The sequence below is a fragment of the Aedes albopictus genome, chromosome 1 (genome assembly GCF_035046485.1).
Source record: "Aedes albopictus strain Foshan chromosome 1, AalbF5, whole genome shotgun sequence".
NCBI classification, from domain to species: Eukaryota; Metazoa; Arthropoda; class Insecta; order Diptera; family Culicidae; genus Aedes; species Aedes albopictus.
This window is the reverse complement of record NC_085136.1, coordinates 185,319,914-185,344,656: the sequence shown is the minus strand read 5'-3', so window position 1 is coordinate 185,344,656 and position 24,743 is coordinate 185,319,914. Positions and strand designations below refer to the sequence as shown.

At 39.4% G+C, this 24,743-nt stretch overlaps 2 protein-coding genes across 3 annotated transcripts in view; one reads left to right on the top strand and one right to left on the bottom strand.

Annotated features, from left to right (window-relative positions):
• Window positions 1–5,603, bottom strand: part of LOC109405502 (uncharacterized) — a 35,194-nt gene extending 29,591 nt beyond the window's left edge. Inside the window, exon 1 of the mRNA XM_019678603.3 lies at window positions 5,344–5,603. The gene's annotated coding sequence lies outside the window, so the exon portion shown is untranslated. The remainder of the gene's footprint in view (window positions 1–5,343) is intronic.
• Window positions 5,604–9,052: 3,449 nt separating this feature from the next.
• LOC109405638 (contactin) overlaps window positions 9,053–24,743 on the top strand; it is a 32,452-nt gene continuing 16,761 nt past the window's right edge. Inside the window, exons 1-2 of one of the 2 annotated variants that reach the window (XM_029856478.2) lie at window positions 9,053–9,262; window positions 9,565–10,614. In XM_029856478.2, coding sequence (XP_029712338.1) covers window positions 9,256–9,262; window positions 9,565–10,614 — 1,057 coding nt within the window. In that variant the 5' untranslated portion in view covers window positions 9,053–9,255. The remainder of the gene's footprint in view (window positions 9,263–9,564; window positions 10,615–24,743) is intronic. The other variant, XM_019678706.3, reaches the window with a different exon arrangement.

The window sequence follows — 24,743 nt, the reverse complement described above, 5'->3', positions numbered from 1 at the left end:
AAAGCGAACTGGACCCAAGTAACCACAAGCATTATATCATTGCACGAATTAGACTGAATATCAACCTTTGCAATGCGAAATGCAGTAATTCCACACTTCTCATGCAATATACCTTTAGATTGGCATTATCAATGTATTGATGCATTACATTTTTTCTTTACATTAGGGTGCATTAAAAGGTGATATACGATAATTCAATAATTCAACACTGCAAAAACTGTATGAATGCAATGTACAAACTAGCAAAGGTTGCTCTAACAATACAATTATAAAAGCTTGACTCTAATGGTAAACAAATTAAATCAAGAAAAGTTAACAACTTCATGGTCAACTATAGCGGTCTTCAACACTTCTGGTTCTAATCCCGACCAACTTAATCCTCGTTTGAACCACCGATCGACGACTTTCTTCAGAAAACCCTTTTTAGAGATGACCTTTTCTTTTCTGTTGACTGCTATCGCATGCCAATTATGATGGAAACCACAATTAGCATAATATTATGAGCATTGTACGAAAGGTTTTTTATTTTTCTTTTATTTTTTATCTTCTATAGAATGCATTATGCATTTATCAGCGATTTATCAGAATGTGATTACGAATCCCTGTAATTACATATGCCATAGTCGTTTTGCCCTCTACTGAAATGGTTGAGGCAGAAGAACAGTTTTCTTCTAGTTAATGAAATATCGGCTGTTATCACAGCAGCAGAAACGGTCCACAGCACCAGCGCGAATGGAACTCATCAAGCGGTCTTCAACACTTCTGGTTCGACTCCCGACCTGGCAACAAAAAAAATGGTTAAAACATTCATGTGGGGGGCATTAGTACCGTCGATAACGAAACGGTGCTAAAAATAGATTTTTGTTTTGGTTTTTCGTGTTGCACGTATTAAGCATGTACAAATGCAAATGTACAGCACATGCATTTATGTCACTTTAGCAATGGCTGTCAACGTGCAGCAATATGTGGCACTAATTTAATTTTAGTGGGGCCCTTTTCGACTTTAATATTGCTTCAATGAGGTATTTAAAGTAATGCAGCATTATTTACACAATTTTAAATATAAATATACGGCAAAATTGATGCACTTATATACGGCTTCGTGGTTACTTGGGGGAGTACCTTCGCTCGAAGGATTGATCAAGACATCGACCTCACAGCAGGTTGGCTGAACAATCTAGATCGCCCGGAGAAAATCGATGAGGCCATCGACAAAGTCATCGACATCGTCAGGGCGGCTGAGGAAGCCGCTGTCCCAACACGAAGGATTTTGCCAAAGAAAAAGGACATCCCCGACGAGCTGAAACTTCTGATTCGGCTGAGAAATGTGCGCCGAAGGCAGTTCATCCGCAAACGTGATCCACTGATTGGTGCGGTGGTCAACCATCTGCATAACGTCATCAGCGTTAAAAGCGCAAAACACTGTTACAGGGACTTCGGTTCGATGTTGAAAAATCTGGACAACAGCAGCAACAAATTCTGGAAGCTAACCCGCAGCCTCCGAAATACGGTCAAGTACAGCCCACCGCTCAACGTCGATGGAAATCTGATTGTGAGTCCATCACAGAAATCCGAAGCGCTTGCAAGGGCGTTTGCAACTGCTCACAACAACGAGGAGCCGGGAGATCATGAAACTTCGGCTGCAGTGGAAAATGCACTCGTCCAGATCCGTGCTGCAAGCTCTCCAGTGCCTCACGCTGCTCTGGTAAAGCCGGAAGAGGTGAAGTCAATCATCCGAACGCTAAAAAATCGGAAATCTCCCGGGCAGGATGGCATTCGGAATATCTGCCTTAAGCGCTTGCCAAGAAAAGGGCTGGTGGTGCTGACCAAAATCTTCAATGCATGCCTGATCCTGAGTTTCTTCCCAATTAGATGGAAACACGCCAACGTGATAGCTATCCCGAAAGCGAACAAGGATATCACCAATCCAGGTAACTACCGACCGATAAGCCTCCTAAGCAGCCTGAGCAAAGTGCTCGAAAGGGTAATCCTCGCCCGTTTGAACCGTCACCTGGAGACACTGCAATGCATTCCACCCGAGCAGTTCGGCTTCAAAACGGGGCACTCAACGGTGCATCAACTCGCTCGCATAACGCAAAAAGTGAAGCGCGAGTTCCAAACGGGAAAGTCGACTGGTATGGTTCTCCTGGATGTCGAAAAAGCCTACGACTCGGTTTGGCAGGAAGCCGTGGTTTTCAAGCTCTTCCGCTCGAATCTACTTCTCTACCTAGTTAAGATCGTACAGTCCTTCCTTTCGAATCGATCTTTCTCGGTAACGTTAAATGGTGAATACTCCCGTGCCCACAACATTCCTTTTGGCGTGCCCCAAGGTTCAGTGCTAATCCCGACTCTTTACAACGTCCTTACCTCTGACGTACTGATGGTCGACCGTGTGGTCGACGGCGTAACATACGCATTTTTTGCGGATGACACCGCTTTCCTGGCGTCAGACAAAGACCCGCACATCGTCGTCACTCACCTACAAGCGGCAATGAACAACCTTGAGGAATTTCAACGCAAATGGCGGATCAAGCTCAACGCGGAGAAAACACAGTCCATCTACTTCACCAGGAGACGAGTCGCTCGTCACCTCCCACGTCGATCAATCATGGTCAACGGCCAGCGAACTACGTGGGATGACGAAGTAAAGTATTTGGGAGTGATTTTTGACCAGATGCTCAAGTTCGATAAGCACGTAAACTACATCGCTGGAAAGGTGGATCGGTCGACCGAAGCCCTATACTCTTTGCTGAGTCGCCGATCGAAGCTGCGCGTGAAGAACAAGTTGCTGGTGGTCAAGTGTATCATCCGGCCAATGCTAATCTATGCGACCGCGGTTTGGGGCAACTGCGCCAAATCGCACCGTAAACGACTACAGGTGAAGCAGAACAAGCTGCTCAAGATGGTCTACAACCTGAATCCGACCGATGATCTCCACAAGCTGGCTGGTGTCGATACAATGAATTACCTACATCGGCTGTTTTCCTACTCTCCGCATCGACCAATGTGGCGCTAGCTTCTATGCGCGAAAAATCGCTAAAAGTAAATCGCAAAAATATTGTATGGCGAATAGCATCTAAAGGCAAATTTATCGAAGTGGAATACATTATTCGAAAAAATATTTGGTAGTGGTTGTGCACAATGGTGACTACTATTAAGCCTACCAAATATTTTTTCGGGAAAAGCTTTGTGTTTCAAGTAGGGTTTGTGTTTCATCAGTAATCTCACGCTCCCAATTTCATCCTATTCGTAATCAAGCGATTACGGCACCGATTGGTTCCATTCTTTTTGTTTTCATGCGTGCTCACTTCTAACAAAAAATACAAAAATATGAAACAAAACAAACAGTACTACATTCCTTTGTTTTTCGTAGGATGAAAATGGGAGCCACATGCTTAAGGTGAAACATCAAGAAATCCCATTGCAATTTTGCATACAAACTTTAGAGGCACAAATCTGACGAACGAAGCATTGAACCAAGCCGCACTTGATTTTCCTGGCTTTGCTCACTTGCAACAAGAGGCAGCTTTTCCAAATCGAGCGCATTTATTTACGAATTTTTAAGATTTGTGCTCTTGAAAACGTGAGTAGGGGTCTAAGTCGGCCATTGTGGCAGCCATATTGGTATTCTTTAAAGTTTCTCCTTAATAAGGGAACTAATACCCTAATTCAAGTTTAGATGCATTTCGCCATACAAAATTAAATTGATTTACTCCTGCTGATCAACTGTGGCTGCGCGCAAAGCCACAGTAGTCCATTGACGCAAGCATCGAACGTGCTACAAGATCCTTTAGGACTTCCTGTGCGATGTCCGCAAATCCGCTCATCGAAGCACTCCACCTTCAACATCTGTGATATTAGCGTTAAGAATCATGAAATCTAGGGTTTTTTCAATCTTAAAACTCGTTTTCCCTAAAAAAAGCTACTCGTAGCTAGCAATTTCTAAATGTTGTAGGGTATTGGTTCCCTTATTAAGCATGTGGCTCCCATTTTCATCCTATGAAAAACAAAGGATTGAAGCGTTGTTTGTTTTGTTTCTTATTTTTGTATTTTTTGGTAGGAGTGAGCACGCATGAAAACAAAAAGAACGCAATCAATCAATGCCGTAATCGCTAGTTTTCGAATAGGATGAATATGGGAGCGTGAGATTACTGATGGAACACATACCCTACATACGTCTCTATTAATGAAATTGAGTTGTTCGCAGTTGTAAGGTTATCCAAATCTCTGAATTTGTTAATGTTAAGTTCTTTCTTTAAAATAGTGTTATTGACTACAGAAAAATAAATTGAATTGAAATTGAAAAATTTGATCTAGTCAAGACGTCATTTTAACTTCCCGGAAACCCCCAATACCAAAGTGATGAGCTTAAAGAAAACTTGTTGGTTTTAGGAGTACTTAGTGGTGGCCAGAAAGTGATAGTTATCCGAGGAGATCTCCGGATTGAATAATAGGGTCTGGGACCATTTGGGCAGAAGCACCTATTTTGGGCACTTGCTGCTACAACTCAGTCAATTTCAAACCATATGACTTCAATTTTTGTACATGGCTAGATACTGTGCCTAGCTGATCGTATTTAAAAAAATAAGTCAATCGGTTGAAAATTGACTTAGTTTTAGAAGCAAGTGCCCAAAGCTCCTGCCCAAATGGTCCCAGAATCTACCTAGTGTTATCATATGTTTGGTTTATATTGTGAAAAGAAAAATACGAGAACTTTTCAGTACTGTAAAAGGAAGTTATATCCTACTTCTTCGAAGATGTGGTTATAACAAACGAAACAGTCTTTACCAACGATACTATTTTCTTGATTTAATGATTACTATACTTATTGTATAAAATGCGATATTATAGGCGTTCCGCTAGGACCCTCCGCCCAAATGGTAACAAGAACACAAACTTCTCTCTGCTTATTGCTGATACCAGAATTATTTGCCTTATTTAATTTGAAAAACAAAGCTGAACGCCCTAGAGTGGCCCTAGTTAAAATGTAAAAGTCCAATGATTTTACAATACTAGCAATAATCTGCAATAATAACAACTTCAATAGGCATAAATAGCCCATAGGTTGCGAACGGACGATTCTAGGGCAATGCGAGGTAGAGAGGGGAGGAGGCTGCTAACAATTTGGTCATCCCGATAATTGTAATAATTAATGGTAAAAGTTGTCTGGCGTGTGTTTACTGTTAGCCTCCCAACAAATTGTTAAATTGAGTCCATTTGTGCACATCTGAAACACAATTAGATTCTCAGAAGGCATAACATAGTGGAAAATAGTAAGCCGTTCTTTTTTTTGCCACAAAGAAATTTTCACAGACGATTTTCCCCGATCACCCAAATACTCACCCACGGCGATGATGATTTTCGATGCAGCAATCTGAGGGGCAATTATTGGCTGACGAAACGGGACATTTTCCAACGGATCGCGAGCCGTTGTCCAGTAGGAAGGCCGATGTCCGAAAGGAATTATCCTTTGAAGTGGTATTTTTCACAGTAAATCACTAATCCTTTGCTTGTAATTGACGATTATATCGAAGAAGTTCACTGCTGCTGCTCTGCTACTGCTGCTGTCTCTCCGACGGGAATATTTTTTTATGAGCGAAAACAGGGAAGTGACAGTTATGATGATGCCGTCAAATGACATGACGAGAATACACTGTAAGGTGATGAACCCAAGAAGAAGTAGAAAAATACCCTCTACAATATTACAGTGCCGATTCGTTTGTTGGGGGCTCGCTAGATGGTCTGCAGCGGCGTCATGGTCGCTTTTTTTTTCGCAGATTGTGAACAATCCTCGCTATCCATTACGTAATTTAAGTTTGGTCCTTTTTCTATCAGATCGGTGTAACAAATAGATGTTAGTCACACGAACAGCCGTGATATTGGACTTCTGTGGCTACACTGAAATAAATTTTGTTGTGGAAACTACCGATTCCATAGTAAAATTACTAACCGTACCTATGATTCTCAACCGACAACAAAATCTGTTAAGGTAGCTGAAATATGCTTGAAATTACAATGCATTGTAGTAAATTCAACTAAAAGCATAGTCGTCTCAACAACAAAACATTGTTAATTTTTCCAGGACACGCATTTTACAACACAGTATGGTTAAAAATACAATGCTCATTTGTTAAATTAAGATTATTTTTGGTAATGTTAACTGCACTGCTAGTTAAGTTGACAGTGTTTTAGTGGAATTAACTGGAAAATGTTGTCGGTTGAGAATCATAGGTACGGTTAGTAATTTTACTATGGAATCGGTAGTTTCCACAACAAAATTTATTTCAGTGTAGTTATTCTATTGTGTATTGCAGACTACATCTCAAATTGGACTATCACACTTTTTTTGGTACGCCTAAAAAGTGTGATAAAAGTGCACATTTGCCTCGGATCGTCTCGACGTCTTCGGTGCACTTATTCCTCCATTTACAAGGAATAAGTGCACCGAAGACCTCGACTCGATCCGACGTGACCCTGCGTTGCAATCACACTTTGAAGGTGTGTGCACACTATTGTGTCAGTCCAATTTGGGGTGCAGTCAGCAATAACACCAGCGGCGTCATGATTACGATTTTTTCCGCAGTCAAGTTCGCAGATTGTGAACAATCCTCGGTACCCACTAACGTAATTTATGTTTGGTCCCAAGGGGACGGCAACCTATTTTTTCACTATGGAGTTTGACAGGTTGGATTGTGCCTCCTTAGGCACCCTACAGACTACTCAACCGGTTTGACCAACATTGACTCCGCCCCCAGGTTGGTGGTTGAGTTGGTGCTGTGTTTGACCGTGTGTGATGCTGTTTGACGAACCGATTTGGCAGTTCGTCAAACCGATTTGACGGTTGACGGTTTGGTCGGCAAAAATCAAACCAGTTTGATAATGATTAACCTCGGCTTGTTAGGGTACAAACCAGTTTGATTTTACTCAAACCAACGGTGGGCGGAGCCAATGTTTGACGAACCGATCGTACCGTGTGTAGTGTTGTTGCACAAACATAGTGCGATTTCAAATGGGAGATGATGTTGGTGCAACCAAAGTGACATGTTGGTGCAACACGAATTGGCAGTTCGTCGTACGGTTGCAGAAACATTTGCTGGTTCGACCAACTTGGGGGGGCGGTGGCAATGTTGGTCAAACGGTTTGAGTAGTGTGTAGGGTGCCTTAGGCTCCCTAAATTTATGCTCCAAACAAATATTCACCAACACAGTCGTGAAATTTGAATGTTTACCTTTTACGAGGGATATTGGTGCAAAACGCTTGTATCACATTTATCTAATTTAGATCTCATAAAAGTGTTGATCATGAAAAAGCGGCATATTTGATAATTTTCAATTTGAGAGTGTCAATGTTTAGGTAAAGTTCCTACGGAGAGTAGGAATTGTTTGTGAAAAGACACACAATACCTCTTTTCACAAACATTGTTCGCCAAAGTGCGTTTCTCCTTATTTTATCCCGTTTCTGTATAGAGGGAATGATATTAGTGAGCTCTGGTTGCGCATGATAAGCGGCAACAAAATCAGATCACCATAGCACCCCCGTGTTTGGTCCTTTACTAGAGCTGTCAGATCGGTGTAACACGCAAAATACAATTTACACAAAAGGTAATTTACATGGAAAAAAAATACACGCTTATGAATATTTATTGGTACCTACCGGATTAAATTTTCTTCCCAAAAAGTACTCGTTTGTTTCTCTACGATGCGAAATTCGATACGAAAAAGTGAAAAAAGTGAACTTTGCCTATATGCTGCGCCATGGCAATTTTAGCGGAATCACGTTTTTCGTAGGGTTCTCATTCCTGGGCACCAGATGCGGAAGGATCGTTAGCTTCCGTCAGATTTGCCTATTGTGTTTGACGCAAGGCAAAAGCAGCGGAAAGAAAAAAAAATGTCGCTAATTCGGTTTTGAACAGCGAGTTGAACAGAAAACATAATAAATATTACAGTGGAGCCATTCTCCGTATGGATGGAAAACTGTCAATTGACGACAATTAAGTAATTGAAACCCGGCAGTAGAACTGGCAGCACTTGCAATTCGCCTCTTCGCCCCTGTTCTCACGACTCCGCACAACGGACACGCTCGTTGAAATCTACTCAAAAATTAGTAGATTTCTACTCACTTGAATACTTTTCGAAAAAATGTCAAAAGTGAGTGACAGTTGTTTTCCCAGGTGAGTTGATTTCTACTCTGTTTGCCAAAAAGAGTCGTCTACTCACTTTTGAGTAGCCTCAAAATTTATTCTACTCACTCTAACGGAAATGACTTAGAACAATTTGGAAATATCTTGTAAGCTGTTGCAGTCAATTTCAAACTCAGTTAGAAAAATTTGGAATCTTTCACCATTAAAGTCTTCAAGCATCGATGGAACAAGCAGTTTTGAAAAGTAAGTAATGATTTCATTGATTTCAAATCGAAATATCAACAATATTTAATCTTCTTAACTAGATTTTCCAAATTACCATTACCAACTAGGGCTACGCATCAGCAAGGAAATCCCGGCTTATTGGAAAGTAGTTCTTCTGTCAGCTGATCGATGCCGTGCTGGTGTTTCTGATCATGGAGCTTCCTGTCGCATCTAGTGGATTAGCAGCCGATGATCACCAGCGATCCCTGATCGGAAGAGGAACCATCACATGGGAGAAACACACTAGCATCCAGATACATTCATAGCACCAGTAGTTTGTCAACATTGATCGCCTTCAATTTAGTATATTGTACATGAAGAATAGTTTTATGTATCAATAAAGTATGTATGTTTTCTTTATTCATTATAAATTTGCTATTTTTCTATGAGAAAAATCAAAACAGGAATTATCCAAATAAATTTACAAAGCTGAGTAAAAAACGACTCACTTTGCTAATTTGCTATAAATTAAAAATGAGTAAGAGTTACTCTAATTTGAAGAAAATCTTATATTACTCTAAAGTGAGTAACTGCCATTTACTCTCTTTTGAGCTGTTCCACTTTGTACCAAAGTGAGTCGAATTCTACTCACTTTAGAGTAGTTTTCAACGAGCGTGGACGACGTTCGCTTTCGCTCGAAGGGAATTTGTCATCGATTGTCTCATCCATCAAATCGATCGCAGTTTGGGGATGGAAACGGTGACTCCCTTTGCTGCTATTTCGTTATTTCATTTGTTTTAATAGTTAAACCGGATATAAATTCCCGAAAATACGATAGAACTTATGTAAAAAGGTTTTTAGTTTTGAATCTGTTCGTTATTTTTAAGTTATGTTGTGTTGAAACCGGTTTAATGGATGGTAAGTTTGGCCGATGGCTTTCGCATTCGTTCTGTCTTTGCGATGGAAATCCACTTGTTGTTTCCAAACAATAGTTGTAGTTTTTGAAAATTTTGGTCAAAATTGCTAGGGAATTTGGATGATTTCCATAACTTGTTAATGAATTAGGCCCGATTGTTGGGAAAAGACATTTAATGTCTTTGCGGTGGACGTTAGAAAACCAAAGTGATTAGCGTGTGATTCAAGTTGCCACCTGCCACACCCTTTCCACACAACCAGAATGGAATGTTGATGAGTTTGTTGTTATTGCTGTTTATTTGCAGTTCAACGAAGGATGCTACCTGTTCGACCAGCTCATTTCTTGTTGCTTATTGGCTCATTTGTCGGAATCGTCGTTTGCCAAAATGTGAAGTACAATCCCACTGGCCAGAGCCAACCGCTGCAACAGTATCAGCCCTTTGGCGCTGGAGGTGGCAGTGATGACTCATTCTACGGCAGCGTAAATCGCTATAAGCAGATTGAGAAGTTCGGAACGTTTCAAACGCCGGAGGAAAACTATTGCCCAGAGCATTGGTCCGTTTATAGAAGTTCCTGCGTGCGTATCTATAAATCGCCTCGGAAGGACTACATCAATGCGCAGAAAATCTGTCAAGCCTACCAGGGCGATTTGGTGAGCGTAGATAATATCGAAAAGCATTCGTTTATACTGAAGCTGCTGGATGTGGACAGCAACAGGAACAACCGATACTACATTTCTGCCCGGCAAGCCTCCCCGAACAACTGGATCAATGCGGACAAAACGCCACTGGTCGCAATCGAAGATTCGTTCATGTTCAAGGCCGCCGATGAAGAGAGCTACGATGCCATTTTTAACAAAAAACCTCTGGAGAAGTACGATTCCCGTCGGAACTTCATCAGCGGGTACAACGAGAATCGGAACAATCTGGTATACTCGTTCAACGCGGCCAGCGAAAAATGGCAATTTTTGCCGGTTGGGCCCGAAGATCTGAATCTCTTCATATGCGAATCTCAACAACTGTACAGTGCGGACAATATCAATCTACTAGCGGATGACCAGCGACAGTACGATTACGGGGTGGACATAAAGGACATCAATAAGATCCCGCGAGGACCGTACTTCATCAAGCAACCGCACGAAACAACCTATGACACCGGCAAGTTCAAAATCACCAAGGACGTTATGCTGAGCTGCCTGGCCGGAGGCTATCCGACACCGACCTATTCCTGGTTCAAGGAAATCTACACCAACGATAACATCACGGTTGTTCGACTAGACCCGCTGAAGAACACACGATACACTACTAGTGGGGGCAACCTTATCATACACAATCCTCAGCAGATTCAAGATCAAGGTAAGAAGAAAATTGTATAATAAAATTAATAGGATAGATCGGTGAAATACTAGAGTTGTAGTAATGAGCTGAATTTCAGTATGGTGAGAAGGTCCATTCTCCGTTTCTGCAGTGAAATGGTGCAAAAAGCGTGGGTATTATGATTCCTTGCCTAATTTGATGCAGTTTGAGCAAAACTTTGAATAACTATGTTGTTTATGTTGCAAGAAATGAAGAAAACAACGTTGCCCAAAGTTTTGCTCAAACAGCATCAAATTACACACCAAACGCTTTCAGCAATATTTTACTGAATTTTGCCGAGCTGAAGGGTCCAGCAAATTTTTTGCTGAACTTTCAGCAAAACGTTACTGGTGAGGTGATCAGCAGAGTTTACTGAACAATTCAGCAATTTTTTGGTGAATTTCAGCCATTTTTTTGCTGAAACCTTCAGCTCAGCAAATTTTGGCAAATTTTTGCTGAAACCCTCAATGGGGCACGTTCGGTGTAGTACTAGATTTGTAGTAATGAGCTGAATTTTAGTATGGTGAGAAGGTCAATTCTTCGTTTCTGCAATGAAATGGTGCAAAAAGCGTGGGTATTATGATTCCTTGTCTAATTTGATGCTGTTTGAGCAAAACTTGGGATAACTATATTGTTTATATTGCAAGAAATGGAGAAAACAACAACACTGTTGCCCAAAGTTTTGCTCAAATAGCATCAAATTAGGCAAGGAATCATAATACCCACGCTTTTGGCGCCATTTCATTGCAGAAACGGAGAAATGACCTTCTCACCATACTAAAATGGGGCACGTTCGGTGTAGTACTAGATTTGTAGTAATGAGCTGAATTTTAGTATGGTGAGAAGGTCAGTTCTCTATTTCTGTAATGAAATGGTGCAAAAAGCGTGGGTATTATGTTTTCTTGCCTAATTTGATGCTGATTGAGCAAAACTTTGAATAACTATGTTGTTTATATTGCAAGAAATGGAGAAAACAACAACACTGTTGTTCAAAGTTTTGCTCAAACAGCATTAAATTAGGCAAGGAATCATAATACCCACGCTTTTTGCGCCAATTCACTGCAGAAACGGAGAATTGACCTTCTCACCATACTAAAATTCAGCTCATTACTACAAATCTAGTACTTCACCGATCTGTCCTATTCAGCTCATTACTACAAATCTAGTACTTCACCGATCTGTCCTATAGGAAGCAATCAGTGAAGTACTAGATTGAAAGTAGTGAGCTGGATTTTTGTATGGTGAGATGATCAATTCTCCGTTTCTGCAATGAAATGGTGCAAACAGCGTGGGTTATATGATTTCTTGCCTAATTTGATGCTGTTTGAGCAAAAGTTTGGTTAACTGTGTTGTTGTATTATTTATTTCTTACAACTTCAACAACACAGTTACCCAAACTTTTGCTCAAACAGCATCAAATTAGGCAAGAAATCATATAACCCACGCTGTTTGCACCATTTCATTGCAGAAACGGAGAATAGATCATCTCACCATACAAAAATCCAGCTCACTACTTTCAATCTAGTACTTCACTGATTGCTTCCTATAGGACAGATCGGTGAAGTACTAGATTTGTAGTAATGAGCTGAATTTTAGTATGGTGAGAAGGTCAATAGGAAGCAATCAGTGAAGTACTAGATTGAAAGTAGTGAGCTGGATTTTTGTATGGTGAGATCATCAATAGGAAGTAATCAGTGAAGTACTAGATTGAAAGTAGTGAGCTGGATTTTTGTATGGTGAGATGATCAATTCTCCGTTTCTGCAAAGAAATGCTGCAAACAGCGTGGGTTATATGATTTCTTGCCTAATTTGATGCTGTTTGAGCAAAACTTTGGGTAACTGTGTTGTTGAAGTTGCAAGAAATAAATAATACAACAACACAGTTACCCAAACTTTTGCTCAAACAGCATCAAATTAGGCAAGAAATCAAATAACCCAAGCTGTTTGCACCATTTCATTGCAGAAACGGAGAATAGGAGGCAATCAGTGAAGTACTAGATTGAAAGTAGTGAACTGGATTTTTGTATGGTGAGATGATCAATAGGACAGATCGGTGAAGTACTAGATTTGTAGTAATGAGCTGAATTTTAGTATGGTGAGAAGGTCAATTCTCCGTTTCTGCAATGAAATGGTGCAAAAAGCGTGGGTATTATGATTCCTTGCCTAATTTAATGCTGTTTGAGCAAAACTTTGGGTAACAGTGTTGTTATTTTCTCGATTTCTTGCAACATAAACAACATAGTTATCCAAAGTTTTGCTCAAACAGCATCAAATTAGGCAAGGAATCATAATACCCACGCTTTTTGCACCATTTCATTGCAGAAACGGAGAATTGACCTTCTCACCATACTAAAATTCAGCTCATTACTACAATTCTAGTACTACACCGAACGTGCCCCATTCTCCATTTCTGCAATGAAATGGTGCAAACAGCGTGGGTTATATGATTTATTGACTAATTTGATGCTGTTTGAGCAAAAGTTTGGATAACTGTGTTGTTGAAGTTGCAGGAAAAAATAATACAACAACACAGTTATTCAAACTTTTGCTCAAATAGCATCAAATTAGCCAATAAATCATATAACCTACGCTGTTTGCACCATTTCATTGCAGAAATGGAGAATTGATCATCTCACCATACAAAAATCCAGCTCACTACTTTCAATCTAGTACTTCACTGATTACCTCCTATAGGACAGATCGGTGAAGTACTAGATTTGTAGTAATGAGCTGAATTTTAGTATGGTGAGAAGGTCAATTCTCCGTTTCTGCAATAAAATGGTGCAAAAAGCGTGGGCATTATGATTCTTTGCCTAATTTGATGCTGTTTGAGCAAAACTTTGGGCAACAGTGTTGTTGTTTTCTGCATTTCTTGCAACATAAACAACATAGCTATCCAAAGTTTTGCTCAAACAGCATCAAATTAGACAAGGAATCATAATACCCACGCTTTTTGCATCATTTTATTGCAGAAACGGAGAATTGACCTTCTCACCATACAAAAATTTAGCTCATTACTACAAATCTAGTACTACACCGAACGTGCCCCATTGATCATCTCACCATACAAAAATCCAGCTCACTACTTTCAATCTAGTACTTCACTGATTGCTTCCTATTCTCCGTTTCTGCAATGAAATGGTGCAAACAGCGTGGGTTATATGATTTCTTGCCTAATTTGATGCTGTTTGAGCAAAAGTTTGGGTAACTGTGTTGTTGAAGTTGTAAGAAATAAATAATACAACAACACAGTTAACCAAACTTTTGCTCAAAAATCATCAAATTAGGCATGAAATCATATAACCCACGCTGTTTGCACCATTTCATTGCAGAAACGGAGAATTGATGATCTCACCATACAAAAATCCAGCTCACTACTTTCAATCTAGTACTTCACTGATTGCTTCCTATTCTCCATTTCTGTAATGAAATGTTGCAAAAAGCGTGGGTATCATGATTCCTTGTCTAATTTGATGCTGTTTGAGCAAAACTTTGGGCAACAGAGTTGTTGTTTTCTTCATTTCTTGCAACATAAACAACACAGTTATCCAAAGTTTTGCTCAAACAGCATCAAATTAGGCAAGGAATCATAATACCCACGCTTTTTGAACCATTTCTTTGCAGAAACGGAGAATAGGACAGATCGGTGTAGTACTAGATTTGTAGTAATGAGCTGAATTTTAGTATGGTGAGAAGGTCAATTCTCCGTTTCTGCAATGAAATGGTGCAAAAAGCGTGGGTATTATGATTCCTTGCCTAATTTGATGCTGTTTGAGCAAAACTTTGGGCAAGTGGTGTGTTGTTTTCTCCATTTCTTGTAACATAAACAACATAGATATCCAAAGTTTTGCTCAAACAGCATTAAATTAGGCAAGGAATCATAATACCCACGCTTTTTGCACCATTTCATTGCAGAAACGGAGAATTGACCTTCTCACCATACTAAAATTCAGCTCATTACTACAAATCTAGTACTACACCGAACGTGCCCCATTGTATTTTTATCGCTTGCGATTGAACTGTAAACTGCTCAGTGATGACCAGCGGCAAAGAGGTGGCAAAACGAACTTGATGTAACTCACAAACGATTTTGTAAACATCGTTAAACTTAAATAAACTTCGTAAACAATCCCCTATTATTCTAATAATCACGCCAACGAAGAATTCGAATGGCGAACTAAATGCAAGGAGAATACATTTTACTAAGGTGGCGCAGATAAACATTGCAAACCACTGGTTGTCTCTTCCACTCTTCTGGTGCTCTTATGCAACTGAAATAGTGACATCACTATTTTAGATGCATAAGAACACCAGAAGAGTGAAAGAGATAACCAGTGGTTTGCAATGTTTATCTGCGCCACCTTAGTAAAATGTATTCTCCTTGATCTAAATGGGCCTTTTCATTTGACGTCTTAAATCAGCTGATATTTCGGGCCTTTGACAGTTCTCCTATGAAAATGACAGTTTAGCGTTTGCGCCTTTGTTCGGCAGTTGTAAACAGTGGCATATACGGACATGTCAGCTGAAAAGGCCTATTATTGGCGCATTCCTAGGTTCGTCAACATGGTTTACATGAGTTATGTATGTTTAGGTGCTATCACTGCACTCACTACACGCTAAGAAAAAGTTACTCTAAAATGAATAGGATTCACACAAAACTTCATTCATAATAGGACAAATCGGTGTAGTACTAGATTTGTAGTAATGAGCTGAATTTTAGTATGGTGAGAAGGTCAATTCTCCGTTTCTGCAATGAAATGTTGCAAAAAGCGTGGGTATTATGATTTCTTGCCTAATTTGATGCTGTTTGAGCAAAACTTTGGATAACTATGTTGTTTATGTTGCAAGAAATGGAGAAAACAATAACACTGTTGCCCAAAGTTTTGCTCAAACAGCATCAAATTAGGCAAGAAATCATAATACCCACGCTTTTTGCACCATTTCATTGCAGAAACGGAGAATAGGACGCAATCAGCGATGTTGAAAGTAGTGAGCTGGATTTTTGTATGGTGAGATGATCAGTTCTCCATTTCTGTAATGAAATGGTACAAACAGCGTGGGTTATATGATTTCTTGACTAATTTGATGCTGTTTAAGCAAAAGTTTGGGTGACTGTGTTGTTGTATTATTTATTTCTTGCAACTTCAACAACACAGTTATCCAAACTTTTGCTCAAACTGCATTAAATTAGGCAAGAAACCATATAACCCACACTGTTTGCATCATTTCATTGCAGAAATGGATAACTGATCATCTCACCATACAAAAATCCAGCTCACTACTTTCAATCTAGTACTTCACTGATTGCGTCCTATTGATCTTCTCACCATACTAAAATTCAGCTCATTGCTACAAATCTTGTACTTCACCGATCTGTCCTATAGGAAGCAATCAGTGAAGTACTAGATTGAAAGTAGTGAGCTGGATTTTTGTATGGTGAGATGATCAATTCTCCATTTCTGCAATGAAATGGCGCAAACAGCGTGGGTTATATGATTTCTTGACTAATTTGATGCTGTTTGAGCAAAAGTTTGGGTAACTGCATTGTTGTATTATTTATTTCTTGCAACTTCAACAACGCAGTACCCAAACTTTTGCTCAAACAGCATCAAATTAGTCATTAAATCATATAACCCACGCTGTTTGCGCCATTTCATTGCAGAAATGGAGAATTGATCATCTCACCATACAAAAATCCAGCTCACTACTTTCAATCTAGTACTTCACTGATTGCTTCCTATTATCCGTTTCTGCAATGAAATAATGCAAAAAGGGTAGGTATTATGATTCCTTGCCTAATTTGATGCTGTTTGAGCAAAACTTTGGGCAACAGTGTTGTTGTTTTCTCCATTTCTTGCAACATAAACAACATAGTTATCCAAAGTTTTGCTCAAACAGCATCAAATTAGGCAAGGAATCATAATACTCACGCTTTTTGCACCATTTCATTGCAGAAACGAAGAATTGACCTTCTCACCATACTAAAATTCAGCTCATTACTACAAATCTAGTACTACACCGAACGTGCCCCATTCACGACATTTGATTTACTTGTGATTTAATTTTCACTTTCATTATTTTTATATATGATAGTTTTGTGAGTAAATCCTAACATGTTTCGAATATCTAATGCTTATTAATGTCTTTTTTTTGCAATATCAATGGGGCACGTTCGGTGTAGTACTAGATTTGTAGTAATGAGCTGAATTTTTGTATGGTGAGAATGTCAATAGGAGGCAATCAGTGAAGTACTAGATTGAAAGTAGTGAGCTGGATTTTTGTATGGTGAGATCATCGATTCTCCATTTCTGCAATGAAATGGTGCAAACAGCGTGGGTTATATGATTTCTTGCCTAATTTGATGCTGTTTGAGCAAAAGTTTGGGTAACTGTGTGGTTGAAGTTGCAAGAAATAAATAATACAACAACACAGTCACCCAAACTTTTGCTTAAACAGCATCAAATTAGTCAAGAAATCATATAACCTACACTGTTTGCACCATTTCATTGCAGAAATGGAGAATCAATCATCTCACCATACAAAAATCCAGCTCACTACTTTCAATCTAGTACTACACTGATTGCCTCCTATTCTCCGTTTCTGCAATGATATGGTGCAAAAAGCGTGAGTATTATGATTATTTTACTAATTTGATGTTGTTTGAGCAAAACTTTGGATAACTATGTTGTTTATGTTGCATGAAATGGAGAAAACAACAATACTGTTGCCCAAGGTTTTGCTCAAACAGCATCAAATTAAGCAAGGAATCATAATACCCACGCTTTTTGCACCATTTCATTGTAGAAACGGAGAATTGACCTTCTCACCACACAAAAATTCAGTTCATTACTACAAACTGTGTTGTTGAAGTTGCATGAAATAAATAATACAACAACAAAGTTACCCAAACTTTTGCTCAAACAGCATCAAATTAGCCAAGAAATCATATAACCCACGCTGTTTGCATCAATTCATTGCAAAAATGGAGAATTGAACATCTCACCATACAAAAATCCAGCTCACTACTTTCAATCTAGTACTTCACTGATTGCCTCCTATTCTCCGTTTCTGCAATGAAATGGTGCAAAAAGCGTGGGTATAGGACAGATCGGTGAAGTACTAGATTTGTAGTAATGAGCTGAATTTTAGTATGGTGAGAAGGTCAATAGGAAGCAATCAGTGAAGTACTAGATTGAAAGTAGTGAGCTGGATTTTTGTATGGTGAGATGATCAGTTCTCCGTTTCTGCAATGAAAAGGTTCAAACAGCGTGGGTTATATGATTCCTTGTCTAATTCGATGTTGTTTGAGCAAAAGTTTGGGTGACTGTGTTGTTGAAGTTGCAAGAAATAAATAATACAACAACACAGTTACCCAAACTTTTGCTCGAACAGCATCAAATTAGGCAAGAAATCATATAACCCAAGCTGTTTGCACCATTTCATTGCAGATACGGAGAATTGATCATCTCACCATACAAAAATCCAGCTCACTACTTTCAATCTAGTACTTCACTGATTGCTTCCTATTCTCCGTTTCTACAATAAAATAGTGTAAAAAGCGTGGGTATTATGATTCCTAGCCTAATTTGATGCTGTTTGAGCAAAACTTTGGGCAACAGAGTTGTTGTTTTATCCATTTCTTGCAACATAAACAACATAGTTATCCAAAGTTTTGCTCAAACAGCATCAAATTAGACAATGAATCATAATACCCACGCTTTTTGCACCATTTCATTGCAGAAACGAAGAATTGACCTTCTCACCATACTAAAATTCAGCTCATTACTACAAATCTAGTACTACACCGAACGTGCCCCATTACGATTCCTTGCCTAATTTGATGCTGTTTGAGCAAAACTTTTTATAACTGTGTTGTTTATGTTGCAAGAAATGGAGAAAACAACAACACTGTTGCCCAAAGTTTTGCTCAAACAGCATCAAATAGGAGGCAATCAGTGAAGTACTAGATTGAAAGTAGTGAGCTGGATTTTTGTATGGCGAGATGATCAATTCTCCATTTCTGCAATGAAATGGTGCAAACAGCGTGGGTTATATGATTTATTGACTAATTTGATGCTGTTTGAGCAAAAGTTTGGATAACTGTGTTGCTGAAGTTGCAGGAAAAAATAATACAACAACACAGTTATTCAAACTTTTGCTCAAATAGCATCAAATTAGCCAATAAATCATATAACCTACGCTGCTTGCACCATTTCATTGCAGAAATGGAGAATTGATCATCTCACCATACAAAAATCCAGCTCACTACTTTCAATCTAGTACTTCACTGATTGCCTCCTATTAGGCAAGGAATCATAATACCCACGCTTTTTGCAACATTTCACTGCAGAAACGGAGAATTGACCTTCTCACCATACTAAAATTCAGCTCATTACTACAAATCTAGTAATTCACCGATCTGTCCTATTGAATGACATTTTGCTGAACTGAATGCTTTTGGCATTCATTTTCAGCTCCGCTGTGAGATACTTGAAAGTGAACTCAGAAAAACTCAACTACTTTGTGGACGTAATGACTCCACCATCATCAACACACGCTCTGCGCTGATGGATGCTTCATGTCAACAACGGCCGCATGAATGCGACTGGTCCATAAGCAAGCGTGGTGAATTTTCTCTTTTGAGTGCCAATGACAGGGAAAATGTTGTTATTGAATCTCGCCGTCGCCACGATGTGGACGACGAGAGAATTTTTATTCTCTTCTCACCCGCTTCCGTGAAGGAAACAGGCTAAAGCATTCAGTACACGCTTTGCCAATATGGGCTTGTTCACAAATGTCATAACGCTGGAGGGGGTGGGTGGGTGTCCTTCATAGTGTTACAACTCGAACAAAAATATTTTTTCTCCATACAAACAGTGTAACGAAGGGGTGGGTGGGTATCCAAAAAGGCCAATTTTGGCGTTATGACATTTGTGAATGAACCCTATGCGCAAATATTTGGCTATTTGACGTATCAGACGTTAGCAGACGTTTGCCGTTTGGCTATTATTTGTCAATGGTCAGTACATGTATGACAAACAATAGGAAGCAATCAGTGAAGTACTAGATTGAAAGTAGTGAGCTGGATTTTTGTATGGTGAGATGATCAGTTCTCCGCTTCTGCAATGAAATGGCGCAAACAGCGTGGGTTATATGATTTCTTGCCTAATTTGATGCTGTTTGAGCAAAAGTTTGGGTAACTGTGTTGTTGAAGTTGCAAGAAATAAATAATACAACAACACAGTTACCCAAACTTTTGCTCAAACAGCATCAAATTAGGCAAGAAATCATATAACCCACGCTGTTTGCATCATTTCATTGCAGAAACGGAGAACTGATCATCTCACCATACAAAAATCCAGCTCACTACTTTCAATCTAGTACTTCACTGATTGCTTCCTATTGGCAAACTCACATTTGCACATGTTTGCCACTCGAGTACTGATCGGAGTTGCAAACATGACCAAATATTTGCTAGATTGCCTTACTTGAAAGGTGCTCAATTTGTAATATTAGCAAATATTCACCGTGACAAAGTTAGGCAAATATTTGCACAACAATGTTATTGCAAATTTATTTGGTCAGTACACGCATGACAAATAAATTTGTCAAATTTTGCCAAATATTTGCGCACTTGGCAAAGCGTGTACTGAAGGCTTAAGACGTCAGAAGCGGTGTGGTGAAAAGACAAAAACAAAAACTCATGTTCGTTGCATGCTTTAATTTTTTTGCAACCCTGAGTATAAACACCGCTAGCCATCATGGTTTCCGATAGCGGAAATCATCATGGTTACAGGTCGCAAGCCCTGGTAAAGTGTGGAACGTTTTGATGGCTGTGATCCCTGACCATCATGTAAGCAAAATCCCAGTGATACTCAAGTGACTATACTGTTGGGTTGTGGGGGTTGCGTGTGTGGGGTGCATATATTGACAAGCATTGCTATGGATCGTTAGGGCTGAGTAGGAGCGGGGAATGGATCTACGATTGCTTAATTGCGATTATACCTACTGGTATAGTCGTGGTTCAACAGTGGTGGCGCCGCTTTTTGCTTGTGTTCGGCCTAGGTGGTTTGTTTAGGCGGTGCGGGTAGGTCTGTATGTACTTCGCACGTGCAGTGCGTACGGCTTCAGCATTGTGGTTACTTGGGTAGTGTAGGATGATTGGGTTTGGGACTGAGGGGGTCGTCATTGATTCTGCCGACACCATTGAGTGCTCATTGTTGGCGGTTGTGTTGGTGACGATTTCTTCAGCTTTATAATCTCATTTATACCACGCACAAACTTTGGGAAGAGGGACTGCTTTGTAATGCAAGAGAGGGATTTAAACTCTGCGTTACGGGTTGGGTGAGGTCATGCAGATAGAAGCAACCCAGGTGACCGTGCGGCTCGGGTCGTGATGGATGCATGAGTGCAGTGTGTGTGGGGTGCGCTATCCTGTGGGTGCAGTTGAGTCCGGGTTGGAGTGGAAAGAGACCCTTCTCTACCCTAGATCGGTTTCGGTTGTACGGGCGGGGTACTGTCTTATTTGTGGGTAGTGTCTTATTTGTGACGTGTTGTGCGTGATTTGCGGCCCGAGCTGCGTGGTTACTTGGGAAGTATTGTGCTCTGCAATATAGATTTTGGTTTTAAGGTGAAGCTATGGCTGGGCTGTGCCTCGGATTTGTTGGGCGCAGGTCGGGAGAGCTGGTGACGGTTTGTGCTGGAGGGTTTGCTCGATTGGTTATTCACTGGTGGTGGCCAGTCGATCGACTGTTCGCGCAGCCTGTCATTTGGTTCTTGGGGTTTGTGCTCTCGAGGTTCGGGGCGTTGTTTCATTGTATCTTCGCTTTAATACTAATATTTCTTGTTTGATTAACTGACTATTCCCAAGTAACATTTTGAGTTTTATTCTGTACTACAAGGTTGCTATAAATCAATGCCCATAAAACACATATCAAAGCAATAACATCTTCATTGCTTCTACCAAGACGTCATGGAGAATGGAATCTGGCCAGTTGGCCCACCCTTAGGAAGGTTGTGAAGAGTGCTAAATATCAATGGGGCACGTTCGGTGTAGTACTAGATTTGTAGTAATGAGCTGAATTTTTGTATGGTGAGAAGGCCAATTCTCCGTTTCTGCAATGAAATGGTGCAAAAAGCGTGGGTATTATAATTCCTTGCCTAATTTGATGCTGTTTGAGCAAAACTTTAGATAAATATGTTGTTTATGTTGCAAGAAATGGAGAAAACAACAACACTGTTGCCCAAAGTTTTGCTCAAACAGCATCAAATTAGGCAAGGAATCATAATGCCCACGCTTTTTGAACCATTTCATTGCAGAAACGTAGAATTGACCTTCTCACCATACAAAAATTCAGCTCATTACTACAAATCTAGTACTTCACCGATCTGTCCTATTGCAATAAAGTAGTATGACATTTATAATAACCTTCTCCAGGTCACTCTGTCTTGGAAGCTGCTGCTTTCACTAGCGAGGGCATTCATGGTAACATTGTGGCATTTATAAATAATAAATTGCTTCGATAAATTCATCTTAAAAAATAAATAATCTTTCAGTGAAGCTCCAAAATTACAAAATATCAAGGCTAATTATTTGCTATATAGTGCCTCAGTGTCCAAAGGCCAATGAAATTTACTGTGAAAAGTGCCGTAAAACATGCGTAAAACAAGTTCCCCCAACGAAATCTGTAATATTTCAAAATTTTTTATTACAAAATGTTGCTAAGTTTTTCGCTGAAATAGCAGTTTTGACGAAATTTGCTCAAACATTCCTGTTATGGTTTCTTCCATAGCACGGCACAGTTTTTGTGCAAGATGATGCTGAATAATACGAATTGTGACATAAAAATACGTTCTAAATTACAGTTCATATCAACGAAAATCTCTGCAGTTAATATGGCGAATGCGAAAGTCTAATTTTTATCAGCATTGCTGCTTTGCTTTTATAAAAGCATTCATTAATACAAACAAATTTCAAATCGCATTTATGAACACCGAATACATGCCAAAAAGTTGATTTAAAAGCCGATATTAAACCGTTCAGCATTTTTTCAACATTTGTGAAGATCGAACAGCAGCCGGATACGAATTTGACAGGTGCACCGCTTTGTTTACATTTCGCGTAAATTCTTCTCATTTTCCATTGTGCAAAAGCGCTTCCATATCGCGGCTGCATGTAAGTAGATATATAAATACTAGAAATCCTCTACATAGAGATGAGCGGAAGTTACACACGTCGATTCGGCAACGCTGTTTGTTTTGTTTACAACAGCTGCCAACACTTGCTACAAAGCTAGATGTTCAAACTTTGTGCGTGACTTCGTTGTGGTTCAAGTTGTTTTGTTTACATTTTCTAACTATGGTAGAATTTTTTTTCCAAAATTTTGTTGAAATAGCGGAGCAATCGAAGAAATCTGAAATTCATTACAAAAGTGTTACGCTAATCATATCGGCAGAAGTGAAGCAAGAAGCAGCAATGGAAGTTTTTTCGACAAGTTCAGCAACAAAAGTGTCGTCATAAGCATGAGCTTTTGAAAGCAGAATTAATAAATTTTTATCTTTTTAATAAACATACATATGCCGCCAATTTCTCGATATTAAAAATAAATAATTTTTATTTATTTAGTTCCGATTGCAATACCGTTCAAAAGACGCCTTCCTACGAACGATAAGCATGTTCATTTGGCTCACACTTTGACAGTTCTCTCTGCACGATTGGCTCACAATGGCCGCCTCCGCAGATCTCTATAATGTAGGATTACTAATAAATACTACTATTTCACATTCAGTAGCAACATCATAGTGGAAAACGGCAAACCATCGAGCCGCGTCAGTTCATATTTCGCAAACGGCTTTCTTGACGACTCAGAGTTCTGTCGTCTCCGAACCTTCCAATTTGACATGGTGTAGTGATCGGTTTATCTATTCAGGTCCTATTTCCGTGGAAGGACCTGGATAACAAGATTGCTACTCTCCAAATAATACCTGCTAGCAAATTGTGGTTCCTTAAATCATTCCGCTACTCCTCGCAGTGATGAAAAAATAAATGACAGTGACCACCGGGGGCGATAGCCGCTCCGCCGGATGTTCGTATGGTTTAGTTGTAGCATTTATGGAAACGAAACACTCTTGTAAAGCATTTTATTATGGTTTTCATAAGTATCAATTCGACAGATTTATCGAACGGCTTTATGAAGGCATAGAATGCCGTGTTAAATTAGTTATTAAAACTTATCGATGATTGATTTTATTTTCTAGCTACAAAAGGTTATTGAGACAGCCAGTAGTAAAGTAATTGCTTTACATCCTTGAATGCTCTTTTTAGGTAAAGTGGCATGTACATTGCTACAATAAAACCTTTATAAATAAGCATGAATGCTGAAAGATTGTCAATTTGTTACTTGGGTTATGTACAGGCGCTTAACTCATTTTATTTCATAGATTGCCAGATTTAAGTGTAGGGTGGGGCGGGGCAAGATGGGTCAGTGCCATTTTCGGGCGCATTACTCATGTTTTGATTATGTTAATAATTTTGTTAGATGACCAGCATGAATATACAAAAGTTTGGGGCATTGATTGAAAAATTATTCACTCTCATTGGAAATGAAAAATAAAATGGTTTTTAGCCATTTTTCTTATGCGATACATCCCATATAATCTCCATATAAACGGCCGCGGGGCAAGATGGGTCACCTTCAATTTTGAACGTATTTTTGGAGCATTCAAAAGTTATTTATTTTTTATTATAAGACTATCTCATAACTGACTTCAATCAAGCGGAATGAACGCTTAAAATTATAACACAAAATTATGATAATTGTTTAGTGAAAACATCGATTTTCAAGTCGCCTGAGGACCACTCGAATCGTAAAGTTTTTTATATTCCAAATAAATTTATAACATGTTTACTAGTAGCTCTTGTTTGCTCAGTATGGATATGGAGCATATATGAATGTAGATCAAATCTTATATTTTGACGTTTTTCGTTGAGAAAATGAGAATTACTTAAAAGGTGACCCATCTTGCCCCGCACTTTTTTCACGGCGCAAAATCGATCACTTTTTAAAACTGCTTGTTCAACATCATATTTTGTACTTAATAAACTTTTTATCCACTTTTAGCATAGCTAA